This window comes from Psammomys obesus, unplaced genomic scaffold (genome assembly GCF_907164565.1).
Source record: "Psammomys obesus unplaced genomic scaffold, mPsaObe1.curated_primary_1811, whole genome shotgun sequence".
Classification (NCBI taxonomy): domain Eukaryota; kingdom Metazoa; phylum Chordata; class Mammalia; order Rodentia; family Muridae; genus Psammomys; species Psammomys obesus.
The window spans coordinates 51,302,429-51,318,218 of record NW_026585644.1 but is presented as its reverse complement, the minus strand read 5'-3'; the positions used below and the strand labels follow the sequence as shown (position 1 = coordinate 51,318,218).

At 45.2% G+C, this 15,790-nt stretch overlaps 1 protein-coding gene and 1 long non-coding RNA gene across 4 annotated transcripts; one reads left to right on the top strand and one right to left on the bottom strand.

Moving 5' to 3' along the window:
• The first annotated feature begins 1,310 nt into the window (after nt 1-1,310).
• LOC129688468 (60S acidic ribosomal protein P2-like) lies at nt 1,311-1,689 on the top strand. The gene has a single exon (XM_055623310.1). It carries the CDS (start codon nt 1,311-1,313, stop codon nt 1,641-1,643), a length of 333 nt encoding a protein of 110 aa, XP_055479285.1. The 3' UTR covers nt 1,644-1,689.
• Nucleotides 1,690-4,279: 2,590 nt separating this feature from the next.
• LOC129685977 (uncharacterized) lies at nt 4,280-14,971 on the bottom strand. 3 transcript variants are annotated; one of them, XR_008721571.1, is made up of 3 exons: nt 14,120-14,971; nt 10,266-10,463; nt 4,280-4,449 (listed from the first exon to the last, which is right to left on the bottom strand). It is a non-coding gene; the product is annotated as an uncharacterized LOC129685977 (long non-coding RNA). The 3 variants fall into 3 exon arrangements; XR_008721570.1 differs by lacking the exon at nt 10,266-10,463 and adding an exon at nt 5,165-5,336; XR_008721572.1 differs by lacking the exon at nt 10,266-10,463.
• Nucleotides 14,972-15,790: the final 819 nt, after the last annotated feature.

The window sequence follows — 15,790 nt, the reverse complement described above, 5'->3', positions numbered from 1 at the left end:
AACAGAGGGAGAAGGTGAGCAAGAGGGAGAGGGGAGAGAGAGGGAGGGCAGGGAAAAGAGGGAGAAGAGGAAGAAGGTAGGGAGAGGGAGAATGAGGAGAGGCTGAGGGTAGGGAGAGGAAGGAGAGCGAGGAGAGAGTAGACAGAGGGAGGACAGGGAGAGGGAGAAGAGGGAGAGAAAGGAGTGTGAGAGAGGGGGAGGGGAGAGGAGGAGAGAGACGGAGGAGAGGGAGAGGGACAGGGAGGGGAAGAGATGCTGGGCTTGGTTTGGGCTTTTGAATCTTCAAAGCCCAGCCCCACAGTGACACCCTTCCTCCAAGGAGACCACACCTACTTCAATAAGGTCACACCTACTCCAACAAGGCCACACATCCTAATCCTTATAACCCTATCAAAGAGTTCCACTTCCTAGTAATTAAGCAGTCAACTCTGAGCCCATGGGGGAGAGGGGTTTCTAATTCAAACCGCCAGAGCCAGTTACATATTTGCCTTGACAACCTGAGTTCAATCTCCCAACCCAGAACGGAAGGAGAGAGCCAGACCCCAAAAGTTTTCCTCTGACTTCCACATGTTTGTGCTGGATATACAATCACTCTCTCTCTCTCTCTCTCTCTCTCAGTAATAAATAAAATAAAATAAATACAAAAAAGATGGCAGAAAAATGGGCTGGAGAGATGGCTCAGCGGTTAAGAGCACTGTCTGCTCTTCCAAAGGTCATGAGTTCAATTCCCGGTGAACACAAGGTGTCTCACAATCATCTATAATGTGAACTGATTCCTTCTTCTGGCAGATGTAAATGCAGATAGAACATAAAATAAATAAATCTTAAAAAAAAAATGGCAGAAAACAAGGCATCTCCCACCAAAAGTGTTTGAATTTGTAGTAAAATTCTAGCCCCAGATCCTGCCACCCTTTCTCCCATCTGACCTCCCAGAGGGAGCAGAGGCGCCTGAGTGGATCCCAGGGAGAATCTCAGAGCCATTTTATTGGTGCTAGCTGACAAATGCCTGAATTTAAGCTGAAACTTTAAATCAGAGTCTCCAACTCTCCATCCCACTTTCTCTCTCTGGGAAATTGTCCCCGGTGTCTCTGACAGGATGTGCTACTAGCTTTTGTCAACTTGAAACATGCTAGAGGATTCCGGACAAGGGGGACCATAGGAAAATTTCTGTGCAGCATTTTCTTGTGTTTGGGGCCAGCTGACAGTGGGTGGTACCGCTCTAGACAGGTGGTCCTGGCTGTGTAAGGAAGCAAACTGGTCCTTTCACCGCCACCGAGGTCGCACGCTTGAGGCCTGTCCACCGCGCCGACATGCGTTATGTCACCTCTTACTTGCTGGCCGCCCTCGGGGGCAACTCCTCTCCCAGCGCCAAAGACATCAAGAAGATCCTAGACAGCGTGGGCATCGAGATGGACGATGACCGGCCCTACAAGGTCATCAGTGAGCTGAATGGAGAAAACATTGAGGATGTGATTGCTCAGGGTGGTGGCAAGCTTGCCAGTGTGCCTGCTGGTGAGGCTGTGGCTGTTTCTGCTGCCCCTGGCTCTGCAGCTCCTGCTGCTGCAGCAGAGGAGAAGAAAGACGAGAAGAAGGAGGAGTCTGAGGAGTCAGATGATGACATGGGATTTGGCTTGTTTGATTAAATTTCTGCTCCCCTGCAAATAAAACCTTTCTACATATCTTGAAAAAAAAAAAAAGAAAGAAAGAAAGAAAAAAGAAAGCAAACTGGGCATGCTGTGGTAGTACTACAAGGCACTCCACCGTGGCTTCTTCTTCAGTTCCTGCCTCCAGGTTCCTGTCTTGAGTTCCTGTCCCGACTTCCCTTGGTGATGAGCACTGATTGGACCATGTAAGCCAAATAAACCCTTTCCTTCCCAAGTTGCTTTTGGGCATACTGTCCTATTTATTTATTTATTTATTTATTTATTTATTTATTTATTTATTTATTTATTTATTTATTTTTATGTGCATTGGTGTTTTGCCTGTACATATGTCTGTGTGAGGGTGTCGCATCCCCTGGAACTGGAATTACAGGCAGATGTGAGCTGCCATGTGGGTGATGGGAATTGAACGCTGGTCCTCTGGAAGGGCCAGTGTTCTTAACTGCTGAGCCATCTCTCCAGCCCCTGGCCATGCTGTTTTTACCACAGAGCATGTGTAGGAGACCAGACTAGTCCCTTTTTTCCATGTGGAAGATCTAGTGGGAGCACGGAGGAGGGGCTGACACTTGGATGAATGTCTTTTGTGCTTTGGCAGAAATGTTGAGAGTTCACACCCACCTCTCTGGTCTTCATTATTTTTAACAACTGAGTTTGACTAAATCCTTGTCACAGAGGACTGTGCAGCTAAGAGAGATTAACAGCCCTCCCAATGATTACTATTGGTTCTCACTGTAACTTCCCAGGACCAAAGATACGTGCGGCTAAGCCAGCCCTCTGAAGATATTCTATAATGGATCATTAGAGACTCTAACGGGTGATTAATCAACTTAACTTCAAGGCTATACTGCACCCTGGGACAAATCTTCATTTTCTAGGTCTATTTTCCATTTGAAATTACATCTAATCACAGTGTCCAAAATTGGTCAGCAGAGAAAAATACTTTCAAAAGTCCAAGTGAAACAACAAAAAAATGGCTAAGATCTGAACAAGGTAATTGTCTTTCCCATCAGTAAATTCCCAGGAAAATTCAATCCAAAACGAATTCCTCTTCCTGCTGTAAGTGAGCTCTGAAGACTCGAAGCTAACTCTCCTCTCCTTGTTTGTTTTTCCAGTCTCATCAGGCACCCTCAAATGCCTGTGGGTGCACAGCCCTGCAGGGGCCATTAAGTCTTCTTTCATTGTAACAGATACAGCATTTTCATTACTTTCACAATTAACATCATCTGACCAGATCTCATGTCTCAGAGATACACAAGTAGGAACAATTTTTACAATAATAGCAAAATGCTGTTCTAGGACCCATATGGTAGCCTTGTAACGTTACCATCAAAGACAGCCACTCAGCATTCTCTGGGGAAGGGAGTAAGTGACACGGGGACCAGAAGATAAAGACGCCTCCCTTCCTCCTTAGCAAGATGACTATCAGAACATGACTGTTGTCCAGCTGTTATTTTTGGTTTTACATTCAGTTTGCTTTTCTCATCACAGGGTTAACTATGAGGCTGTATTTTCAGTCAGAACCTAGCTGGCTTCCTGTATTAGTTACTTTTCTCATTGGGACAAACTACCTGACAAAGCTGGCTGGCTTTACGTCAGCTTGAACACAGCATAGCATCATCTGGGAGGAGGGATCCTCCGCTGAGTAAATGCCTCCATCAGATCAGGTTGTATGCAGGCCTGTAGGACATTTTCTTAATTACTGATTGATGTGGGAGGGCCCAGCCCACTGTGGGTGGTACACCCCTGGGTGGGTAGTCCTGGGTTCTATAAGAAAGCAGGTTGAGAAAGGCTTGAACAAGCCCATAAGCTGCATCCCTCCACGGCCTGTGCTTCAGCTCCTGCCTCAGGGTTCCTGCCCTGACTTCCTTCAATGATGAACTACAATTTGGAAGCTTAAACCAAATAAACGGTTTCCTCCCCAAGTTGCTTTTGGACATGCTGTTTCATCACAGCAATAGAAACCCTGACTAGGACAAAGGGATACAGCCAAACAGCCAGAGCGGGCATGCTACATAGAAGGACTGTGAGCTCACATTGGTCACGTTGCAGTCTACAGCCAAGAAACAGGAAATGGACAGAAAGAGGGACAGCGTTATAAAACCTCAGAGCCCAACCCCATTCATCCGTTTTCTGCAAAGAGGCTCCATCTGCTAAAGGTTCCATAACCTTAGCACCACCACTTGAGAAACAGATGTTTGAACACATGAGCCTGGGGAATATACTTCACTGCCCGCCCCCATCACCACAGGCTTAAACCATCTCATAATACAAATGCATTTGTTCCAATTTTTAACTTCCTACATAGTCTTTTTAAAAACTTAATTACTCTGGGTGAGGTGGTGCACATCTGTAATCCTAGCACTTAAGGAGGCAGAAGCAGGTGGATCTCTGTAAATTCAAGGCTAGCCTGGTCTACAAAGCAAGTCCAGGACAGCCAAGGCTACACAGAGAAACCCTATATCAAAAAACCCAAAAATCAAAAAACCAAAAAAAAAAAAAAGAAAGAGAAAATTAAAAAAAAATTAATTACATTTTCTCTATTTCTTTATTGAGTATGCATGTGTGAGTGAGAGAGAGAGGGAGAGAAAGAGAGAGCACACATGTGAAGCTCAGAAGACTTGTAGGAGTCAGTTTTATTCTTGTGCCATGTGAGTCCTGGAGGCTGAATGCAGGTCCTGAGCTTGAGGGCCATCTCACTGATCCCATGCCTTTTAACAGTCCCAACACTTCAATCATCCAAAGCCCAAGTCTCTTCCAACATTCAAGGCAACCTTTTAGCTGCGTGTCCCTTTAAAACAAAGTGAAAAAAAATTACAAACTTCCAACATACAACGACATGGTGTAATCATTTCCATTCCAAAGGGGAGAAACATAGCAAGTTAAGATCAGACCAAAGCAAGACTAAAATGGAGACAGAAAAATGCCAGATCCTATAGGTCTGTGTCTGACACCTGAGCCCAACATCAAATGCAGGGCCCCGATGGCTTTGGACATCCCCATCACTCCACATCTGCCCACAGCACATGTGGCCACTCAAGGCTGCTCAGCTCTGCCTCAAGCTTTTCATGGCAGATGTCCCACAGTTCCTGCATCTCCAGCACCCTGGGGCCGCTAAGAAACTAAAGACTTCACCTCCCCAGCTCCATGTACTGGCCTCTCAGGGAATTTAAACCCTGCAACGTGTGCACTGCATGGACTCAGGAGCTTTCTGGAACATTGGCATGAGTCTCCATAACCCCCTCACTTGTGTATGTTTAATGCATGAAAAACTGGCACATGTAAATGATGCCAAGTTCTACTGCCAGCTTGAGGTACAGCCTAACCACTCGACCACAGCTATAGTGGCTTCTGTGTAGCTTGGTGGCTGAATCTAAGCAAACACTTCCACAGTTGGCCATTTTGGATCAGGGAATCCTTTCAGCAGTATTCTCCATCTGAGCCTCTCTTTTCAAACATCCTTGTGTTTTACAAGCTGGAACATTTCTCTGTGGGTGGAATCTTACCCACAGTGCATCCATCTTCCTGTCCCAGTGTAGAGCTCTCCATTTCTCTATGATATTGTTATCTCATCAGTAAGTACAGATGCTTTTGCATCCTTGTCTGAAACTTTATTGCTTTTACACAGTGGTTTTTGTTTTGTTTTGTCAACTTCACACAAACCAAACCAAGACATATCTGGGAAGAGAAAATAGTTTTGTTTGTTTGTTTTGTTTTTTAAGATTTATCTACCTGTTATTCGTACAGTATTCTGCCTGCACCTATGCCTACACATCAGAAGATTCATTATAGATGGTTGTGAGCCACTATGTGGTTTCTGGGAATTGAACTCAGGACCTTTGGAAGAGAAGCCAGTGCTCTTAACCTCTGAGCCATCTCTCAGGCCCCTGAAGAGGAAAACTTGAGAAAATGTCTCCATAAGACTGGTGTGTAGACAAGTCTGTTAGTGTTGGCTTTAAACGTATGTGTTTGCAGTTTTCTCTCCTGGCCAGCACCTAAATAATTATTTGTTAAACACTATATTACAATATAGTGTTAAACATTATATTTGTTTAACATACTTTACAGCACAGCAACTGAGCAATATAAGTCCATATTAACTCTCGAAGCTAGTCTGCCTTTCTCCTTACCAAAATCCCCATTTTACTTGCATTTTATGGCTTTCTCAGCTCCAGCTACTCTCTCCTTGTGTCTCCAGGACCTTTGCTCATGGCTGACTCCCCACTTCCTTCTCTAACTCTTCCTCCCGTGGCTGGCTGGAGGTCCAACCCTATTCTCTCCCTGGCTCAACAATCGGCTGTTAAGCTGTTTTATTGATTTATCAGGGAATGATTGGGGAGCAGTGTTTATACAACACTGAGACAGTAAATTCTCAGAACGAGGATTGCAACCAGATGTTGGGGGACAGAGATCAGAAATTTGAATCTTTGCACGGTACACAATAACATTATGCCTACACAAGTCTATGGAGTGTTGTCTTGATTAATGACTGATGTGGAGGGGCCCAGGCCAATGCGGGTGGTGACCCCTGGGCAGGTGGTCATGGATGATGTAAGAAAGCAGGCTAAGCAAGGCATGAGGAACTAGCCAGTAAGCAGCATTTTTCCACGTCTTCCGAATCAACCAATTCCTGCATTTAGGTCCCTGCCTTCAGTTCCTACCGGCACTTCCGTTGATAATTGACTATAATGTGAAAGTATAAGCTAAAATAGACCCTTTCTTCCCCACCTGCTTTCGGTCATAAGCGGGGGATATATAATTTAATTTATTTATGTGTGTGTGTGTGTGTGTGTGTGTGTGTGTGTGTGTGTACACGCGCGCGCGCGCGCGCATTGGTGTTTTGCCTGAATGTATATGTGTGTGAGGGTGTCAGATCTCCTGGAACTAAAGTTGCAGGTAGTTGTGAGCACCATGTGGGTGCTGGCAAGTGAACCCATGGTGCAACCAGTGCTCAAAACCACTGAGCCATCTTTCAACCTGTGGTCATGGTGTTTTATCTTCGCAGCGGAAACGCTAACAAACACAGATGGGCACACTTGCATGTGATGTATAGGTGTGGAGCTCAGACAACAGCTTGCAGTAGTCAATTCTTTCTTTCACCATGTGGGTTCTGGGATTGACTTCAGATTGGCAGGCTTGGCAGCGAAGGCCTTACCCACAGCACTCTCCCATGGGCCCTTGTCTACAACTTTCAATCTTCGTGTTCTCCTTTTCTCAACACACTGCACAATTTTCTTACCTTCCTGCTCTATGTCTTTCTGTGCAGCCTTGGATAAGAGCAGGGAACAAGAAACATGACACAGCCTGAAAGTTATCCTGCATTGATTTTTTTTTCTCTGCCAAACAAATTAGTCCATTACTCGTTGCTGCTGCTGTTTTGAGACAGGACCTCTCTACATAGCCCTGGAAGTCCTAGAACTCACTCTGTAGAGCAGGCTGTCCTCAGACTCACAGGGATCTGCCTGCCTCTGCCTCCTGAGTGCTCACCCTCAAAGTGTACGCCACCACGCCTGGCTTTAGTCTGTTACTTTTGAATCCATCCTCACTCAAAAGTTCAGAACATGGGCAGAACACAGAAAGATTCTTTGTCAAAATGTAACATGATGGCTTCTAACCCAGTTCCCAATTGAGTCCTTATTCCCCTCTGAAACCTCACGAGCTGTGCCTCTGCTGTTTTCATTTCTCTTGGCAGTCTGTCTTCCACATTCCCATCTGAATGGCCCATTAAGCTCTGCTTACAGCCTTCCAGGACTTCTATAAACCACAGCTCCAAACTCTTCTAGATTCCTTCCTTACAACAGTTGCAAATGCTTAAGATCCATAGTGAGCTTTATCACCTTAGCTCCCGGTGCTACCTCTCTATTAGTTACTGTTCTCATTGCTGTGGCAAAATAACCAACGAACAGAATTTAAGAAAAGCTGAGGTTATATCTCAGTGGTAGGATGCTTGCCTAGCATGCACCAAGTTCTGTGTTCAATTCTTCAACATGGTTAAAAAAAATGAAAAGAAAAAGAAAGAAAGGATAAAGGAAAAGCAATTGTGTGAGTGTGTGGGTGTGTGCGTGGGGGGTGTTGATGAAGAGATGGCTCAGCAGTTAAGGTGCTTGCTTCCTTTTCAGATGACCAGAATTTGGAGCAGCTCAAAACTACCTATAACGTCAGCTCCTGGGGGTCCAATACCCTTTTCTTGCCTCCACAGGCACCCACACTCTATATACACACATAAACAAAAATACAACAAAATATTTTTGAAGAAGAAAAGCAAGCCTTTAGCCTCAGCCCTTGGAAGGCTGAAGCAGGTAGCTATCTATGAATCAGGCAGGTATCTGTGAATTCAAGGCCAGCCTTGTCTATATAGTGAGTTCCAAGCCAGGGAGAGTTACACAGTGAGACCCTGTCCCAACCTTCATCTCCCCTTCCCCCACAAAAAAGTAAGGAAGAGTTATTTGCTTGTTTTACTTATTATATTCTAACCCCAGTTTTCACATCCTCATCTCCTCTCAGATGCATCTGACCTCCCCACCCTTCTGACTCAAAGCCTTTCTTCTCTCTCTCTTTAGAAAACAAACAGAATTTTAAAAACAGAGAAAAAAAAGAACAAAAAAATTAAAAAGCATAATAAGTACACACATGTACAGAAACATACAAAAAAACCCATAAAAACGTCAAAACTAGAAACCATAATGTGTGTGCCAATGGTCAGAAAAGTAAAAAATGCCCAGACAGTGAGTTCCTTCTGAGGTAGCTGTCTACTGCTGGGCATGGGCCCTGACCTTAAGTGTGGCTTTTATACCCAGCAAGCAAGGGAGGGCTCGTTTTGGCTCATCTGTCATGGTGGGGAAGGCATGGCAGGTGAAGCATGAGACAGCTGGTCAACTGCTCTACCCTTGGAAAGAAGCTGGCAGACAGGCAGTAAGGCCTGGTGGTACAGCCTCAAGGCCCACACCTACTGACCCACACCTTCTAAGACAGCACCTCCAGCTGGAGACCAAGTGTTTAAACCACTCCACATTCAAACTGTAACACTTTTAATACAATGTCTTCCTTCTTCCACTCCCTAGTCTTCCATCTTCCTCCCTCAAAACAGCGGCAAAGTCAGGTTTAGTTCATTTACCACCCCACTTCTGATACTATTTTATATTTGTTACTTTTCATTGTTGTGCCAAAATATCTGACAAAATCTTTAAAATATCTTTTGTTTTTCTTCTAAAGACCTACCTCTCTTCATCCATTTCACTTCATCTGAAGATCAGGAGCTAGACTGATTGGTCTAAGAGCAATTTTCTTGGCCAGAGATCAAGAATTGGCATGAGGCCAATTAGTTGAGGCTGTGAGGTTTTGGTGATAGCATTTCATTGTCTAGTTCATTCTCTAGCTCCTAGAATCATTCTCTAGATTCTAGTTCTTTCTCTTAGAATCCTTTCCATACCTTGAATACTTATTTTCTTTTCCTTTTTCAACTTGGAGTTTGTGGCCTGGAAACACAATGTTGAACTTGTTCCTGGTTTCTGCCCAATGACATGACTTCTTCCATATGTGAACCCAGCACTCCACACTATCAGTAGTCAACTCTACAACCCATCCTTACAGCTGATTTTTTTCTGGGATTTGTCCATTTCTGAAAAGAACCTGAGGCTTAAAACCTTATGGCATAGCTGCCAACACTGTTTCCTTTCCTAGAACTCAGTATTAACCTTGCTTCCAAGGCCTCCTTTCCTGCAGTGTGGCTACACAGATTCCTGATTCTGAAGCTGGTTATTGCTTACAAAGCCGTAATCTCAGGAACGCTGTGGGGGCTAACATGTTCTGTGGCATGTGCTGGTCTCCAAACAGCCTGCTTCTTTTAGTTGTTCTAACCTCTTGCTCGTTAGCATCTTAACTACCATATATCGTTCATTGATGAGCCTTTCCTTCTCCTATTTCTTTCAATCATTAACTACTCTCAATGGGGATTTCTTGGTGGTTTTTGTTTGTTCATTTATTTTGAGACAGGGTCTTGCTATGTAGTCTAGGCTTGCCTGGCTTTCAAATCACAGAGATCCTGTGTCTCTGCCTCATGAGTGCTGCTTGGATTAAAAGCATGTACCACCTTGCTAGGATGAGTATTTAAATTTTAATCTGCTGCTTAAGTGGGCCCATTTTTTTCCTCTAATACTAATAAACCTTCAACTGCTACTTTCCCCTCTATAGCTCTGTTTGCTTCCTGACCTACTGATTACACCTGTCCTCATAGTTCATCCTTCATCTACAAGATCCAAAGCGCAGGTGTTGCTTGAGTGGAGAAACCCTCAATAGCAGCCTCCTCCCACCAGCTTCCACTCAGGTCTGTCTCATGCCCACAGTTGCCCTGCCTCTTTCTTTTGTATTTTTCTTGTATTTTAAAAAGTTCTTATAACATTCATTTTCTAGGCACATTTCCATACAAGAGTATACCTGAACTCACCCCCTGCCACACACAATGTAAATGTAATATTAACATTCATCAGATGATGTGTGAGGTAAACTCAGACTGGACCTCTACAATGCAGTAGTCACTGGTTTAAGCATTTTATAGACACTAATTTATTTAGTACTGTCACAATTCTACAAAATGAGAACTATTATCACCTCCTCACACCCATTTTGCAGATGTAGAAACAATCCCAGAGAGGCCAAGGAATTTGCCCAAGGTCGTCCAGCCGGTGCCTACACTTCCTTGTGGCCTCACAGCTACTCATGCTCTGTCACCTCTCAGGCCTTCTGTAGCACAACAAACTCAAGTACTTTTAGGCCTAGTCTTCTCGGCATTTAGAAACCGGGTTCTCCCTTTTAAAAGCAAAATATAAAGATGTATAATTATCAACCACAATGTACCCTAAATCTTGAGCATAATTAATTTCTTCTGCTGTGCTGTCTGTATTATTCTGTGGGGAAGGGTGTTGAAGCTACTCTGCCATTCTTTAAAGATGACCTCTCATGTCAGTATCACTGGATAGCAGTTACCAGGCTTTCCCGAGTACACATACATTTAAATCCTTGGTTTTGAGTTAATTTTCACTACCTGATAAAGTCTTATCAGGGCATGTGCTAAAGAATGACTATCTGCAGCTTAGTGAGATAAGTCATTCATACTCTAACACGGATATTTTAAACAGAGCTGGTTATTCCTGTAGGGGAACTATATTCAGATCAAACTAATTTCTTAAGTGACATAAAAGGAGTGAGAGGCTTTGAGGCGGCTTATGTAACTGACTGAGTGCTGATGGCTTGGGACTAGATGGTAGCTGACAGGGAAAGGAAAGCTGAATCTTAGAAATGGCAGAAATTATAATTTAAAATTATAATAAATATCACCTGCCAGGCATTAAAATGATTAAAGAGCTTATTTTCTATACTCCTATTGTGAAAGGTTTCATAAGCAAATAATTTTAAGTACACTAACCTGTTAAGCACTAGTAATTAGTTGAGAAAAACAAACACAAATGTTCTTGAAGACAGAGCAACCCCCGAGGGAGTTCGGTCCTCTGAAATGATATTGTTACTGAGGTAATTCTTGAAGACTGCCCCAAATGAAAACCCCTCTACATTTTCTCCTTTTCCCATCATCTAACAACTCCTTCTGGGAAACAAAACAAAAGCCAACGAACCAAAACAAACAAATAAACACCCCAAGGGATTTGACTCAGTAGGTGTTTGCTGAACAAAATGAGAACCTGAGTTTGAAGCCCAGTGTCCATGTAAATAGCTAGGCTCACTTCCCACACCCACATGGAACCCTCGTGCTATGGCAGGCAAGCACAGCAGTCAGAGCCCTTGGGTGTGCTGGCCACCAGCCTACCTGCAGGTTCAGAAGAAACCCTGCCTCAGAGGAATAAGGCACAGATGATAAAGTAGGACACCTGAAGTCTTCCTCAGGACTCTGTGTGCACATACTCGTGGACAGCAAATCTTCCCAGGGTCTCTCTGTAGCCTAGCCTGGAAATCAGTATGCTGTACCTCATGATGGTCTTGAACTCACAGCAATCCTCCTACCTCAGTTTCTTTAGTGTTTGGATGACACCCAGCTCATGTAAAATTTCTATGGCATCTGTCTGCATCTCTTCCTAAAATAGGTGGGTCTTTCGATGTATAAAAACCCTCTGGAATGTTTTTGTTTATACCATTAAATGTTTGTAAAACCTGTGAATGCAAAAGATGTTGGACTGGGAGGCAGTGGCTTTGTTACTGAGTAGTTAATGTGATTCGGTTTTGTCATCTCCTGTCCCTGCACTTTAGTTTTGCAGTCTGTCAAACACAGAAATGAGATTAAATGGTCTCCAAAGCCCACCCTAAAAATGCCTTTGGACACTGTTGCACAAACAAGACTCTAAGGCTTAATTCCATGAAATAAACTAAAAATATGTCTAAACCAGTGACATGGGAATAGGATATTTTAAAAAAATATCTCCCAAAAGATCCATTATTGTTAAACTAGTTTCTCTTTCACACTTTATCACGCCATCTAAGAAACAGAGCAGAGCAAATGCCATCTCAAGGAGAAGCCTGTGCTCTCAGTACTGCAGAGGTTGGGACAGGAAGGATGTAAGTTCAAGGCCAGCCTGAATTACAACATAGATCATATCTTAAAAAAAAAAAAAAAAAAAAAAGAATGTCTCCAGAAGAAAAGTAATCCATCCTTTGTAGCCCAGGGAAAGAAGACAGGGCAGTGCTAACTTACTTTCCATGCCCTTTCATGGTGGAAAGAAAAGTTGGAAGTAAGGTGGCTGACAGATTCACATACACAGATTCACATAGAGAGGTTCAAGGAGCCCAAGATAAAGGGTTGCTTTTCTGGGCATGCCTGTGACAGGCCACGGCCTAAGTGCTCCTTTCAGCCTCAAAGCACCTTCAACATGACACAGGGACAATGCACCACTGGCAGGTGGTGGCCCAGGGAGGACAAAGCAAGGCTCCTGCCTCATCAAGGCCTACATGGGTACTCAGGAAGTCCAGAAGTGATGATGCATTTCAGGGAGAAGATGAAGTGCCACAGAGGAAGAGCAGACCCATGGAGACTTGAGCTCTGTACAAAGACATGGTGGTGTGGGGGAGGGGATAGGAGGAAGCTGATAAACACCTCAAAATGAATTACAAAAAAAGAAAATTGCATACTATCTCAAAATGACAGAAATGAGCAGCTCTACCTTTGGGGTTAGTATTAGAGAACAATAGAAGGTATATGGCATTTGTTGGCTTAGCTGTCCTTTCCTCCTGCCATGTAAACCTCTTCACCCCACAGACACTGCATTGATTAGAAAAGGGTGATCCTGGACCGGCAGTCGTGGCACAGGCCTTTAATATTTGGAAGACAAAAGTAGATGGATCTTTGTGAGTTCAAGACCAGCCTGATCTACATAGTGAGATCTTGTCTGGAAGGAAGGAGTGTTTCTTAAAACATTTATTTTTATGTATTGGGAAATTGTCATTCCAAGAAATGCTATGTTAGAAACAAGGCATGTTGCCCTCATTGGCCAGATAAATGTTACAATTGATTCAGAAATCTAGACTATGTAAAAGACATCTTCTATGACTTTATATAAATTCCTTATCCCTAAGCATACTTTGAAATAAGCACAATTGTGAAACAGAGTATGAAAGATGGTATTTATGTAAAAGATAGAGGTGTGTGGATCTGAAGCTAAAAATTACAGAAAGTAGAGAGGAGTTTGGTCTCCAGAGCCTATGTGGTAGGAAAAATGAAACTCTTCCTGCATGTTGTCCTTTGACTTCTAGATTCATGCCATTCACACGTGCCCAAATAATACATGCTAATTATAAGCTGTTTTCCCACACTTTTAAACTTTTCCCTCAATGTTTACTTAAGCCAAACACACGTTTATTTTCACCTAGTTAACAACCATAAAATTTAAATGTTATTTATGTATTTACTTAGAGATGGGGTCTTGTTCGGCAGTTCAGGATGGCCTAGAACTTGTCATTCTTCTGCTTCAGCCCTCAGTGTTCTGAGAAAATAGCATAAGCTACTCAGGCTGGCTGTTTTAAACAAATAATTTTTTAAGTTTATGTGTATAGGTGTTTTGCCTGCATGTCTGTGCACTAAGTGCCTGCCTGGTGCCTCACAGGCCAGAAGAGGGTGACAGATGCCCTGGAGTTGGAGTTAGACAGTTGTGAGCCACCCTGTGCTGGGAATTGAAGCTGTATCCTCTGGAAGGGTAGCCAGTGCTCTTAAGGGATGACCCATCTCTCTGGCCCCTCAAAATAGTTTTTAAATAGCTGTCTTCACATACAGGTTTTGAAAAGATTATGAGTCTCCACTTTCCTGGCCAAAAAGAGAGCATCTCAGAAATCACATGACAAAGAGAAAGAAAAACAGCAATTGTGCATCATAAGATAAAGTTGTATTTCAATGGCAGGAGAGATGTTTGACATTCAAAAAGGCAATTAGCCTAGCGTGGGGTTCACACAGCACAATACTGACTTACCTTGTGCTCCTCTCAGGATTCACACTTGTCTCCCTCTCGGTCTTACTTTTATCAAGCCTTGTAATGTCTTATCTATCTTGAGCCTAGAAAGCAATCAATGAATCTCAAGTAGGCAATCAGTGAATGCTCCGAAAATAAAGGAATCCAAGGTTGAACTTCTAGCTATGCCATAATGGATAAACAGTGAGAGTACATTTTCAGTCATCACAACTGCAGCCAGGGAACAGAAACACATTCTCCTTGGGGACAGATTATGCCAAGGGGGCCAGGTACAAAAGATAATTCCTCTTGGGAGTCTACCTTTTTTGGTTTTGTGAAACCTAAACAAAATAAAACAAAACAAACAAAAAAACCCAATAAAACCATCAGTCAGAACATCCATACATTTTATTTCTTCCAGAACATTACGTAGACCACCTTCCCCAAAACCAAAGCAAACTAACTGTCTGCGATCTAAAACGTTCTGAGGGTTTGGGTGACCAAAACTGGAACCGACTCCAAACTCTGGAGCTTTAAACTCAGTCAAAGCAGATCTCTTAAGGCTTGCAAGTACCCTCAGCTGGACTAAAGGGCACAGAGCCTGTAGCGCTCCCTACAGCTGAGAGTCTGAACAGAACCGAGAACAGAAACCCGGAGTTACCAAAGATCGACTCCCTCACTCCACTTTCCGTTTAAGAATACGGGTGAAGGTCGGGGTGGAGGGAGGCTGAAACGCCAAAATGCAGAATTAATCACTTCTCCCAGTTACATCAGCAGCCCCCGCCCTGCCCCCAAGCACCTCCTCTCCTAGAATCTTCGCTGCGTACTGGCGCTCCTTCGCCTACCCCCGGCTCCATTATATGCCCTGATACCTCCCCATTATCACCCGCCCCGCCACACTCCCCCTCTCCCCTTCCCTCCTCCTCCGCGGGGGAAGGAGGAGACCCGAGAGAGGAAACAGGGCGTTGGAAGAAGGGACTTGGCGATAAGAGAGGAGGCTCCATTGGCTCCGAGGCTGCGCCGGCGCACCCCATTGGCCAGCCGGGCCGGAATCCCCGCCCACCCGCCCCTCCCCCGCCGGCCCGCGGCCCTCCCCCGCGCTCCCCGGCCAGCCCCACGGCGGGGAGGGACCGACTGGGCTCGAGTGGAGGCTCCGGCGGTGTCAATGGCTCCTCCTGCCACGGAGCACAGCAGCGGCGGCGGCGGCGCTGGGGCCGAGGAGGGAAGGCTCCTTTAAGGAGGAGGAACGACGACGCCTCTCTCTGCCCCTATCTCCTCCCTTTACACTCATTTCCCCTTCGCGAGAGGGGGGGCGGAGGAGAGAGAAGAGGCCGAAGAAAGAGAAAATTCCTCGCAGGGCGCTCTCTGAGGGGGTGCGGGGGGAGGAAGAGGAACGGAGGAGCCGGGCGCCCCCGCGCGCTCCCGCCCCGCTCGCCCTCTCGGCGATCGCCCGCCCGCCCACTGCCCCCGCCGCCGGAGACGCCGCTCGGGAGTCGGCGGGCCCGGCTCGTCTGCTCGGCCGCCGCCGCCGCCGCGCTTCGCCTCGGGCTCCCCCGGCGCACGGACGCCCTTTCTTTCTTTCTCTCGCCCGGCCCGTCCCTCGGTCTGCGTCCCTCGCGGCCGCCCCGCCCGGCGGCCCCGGCCTCGCCCGTGCGCCAGGCCCGGCCGGCCGGCCTCGCTCGAACTCCGGCT

What these genes read in the sequence shown, in the direction of transcription:
- LOC129688468 (XM_055623310.1), top strand. Translation starts at nt 1,311, where the DNA reads ATGCGTTATGTCACCTCTTACTTGCTGGCCGCCCTCGGGGGCAACTCC.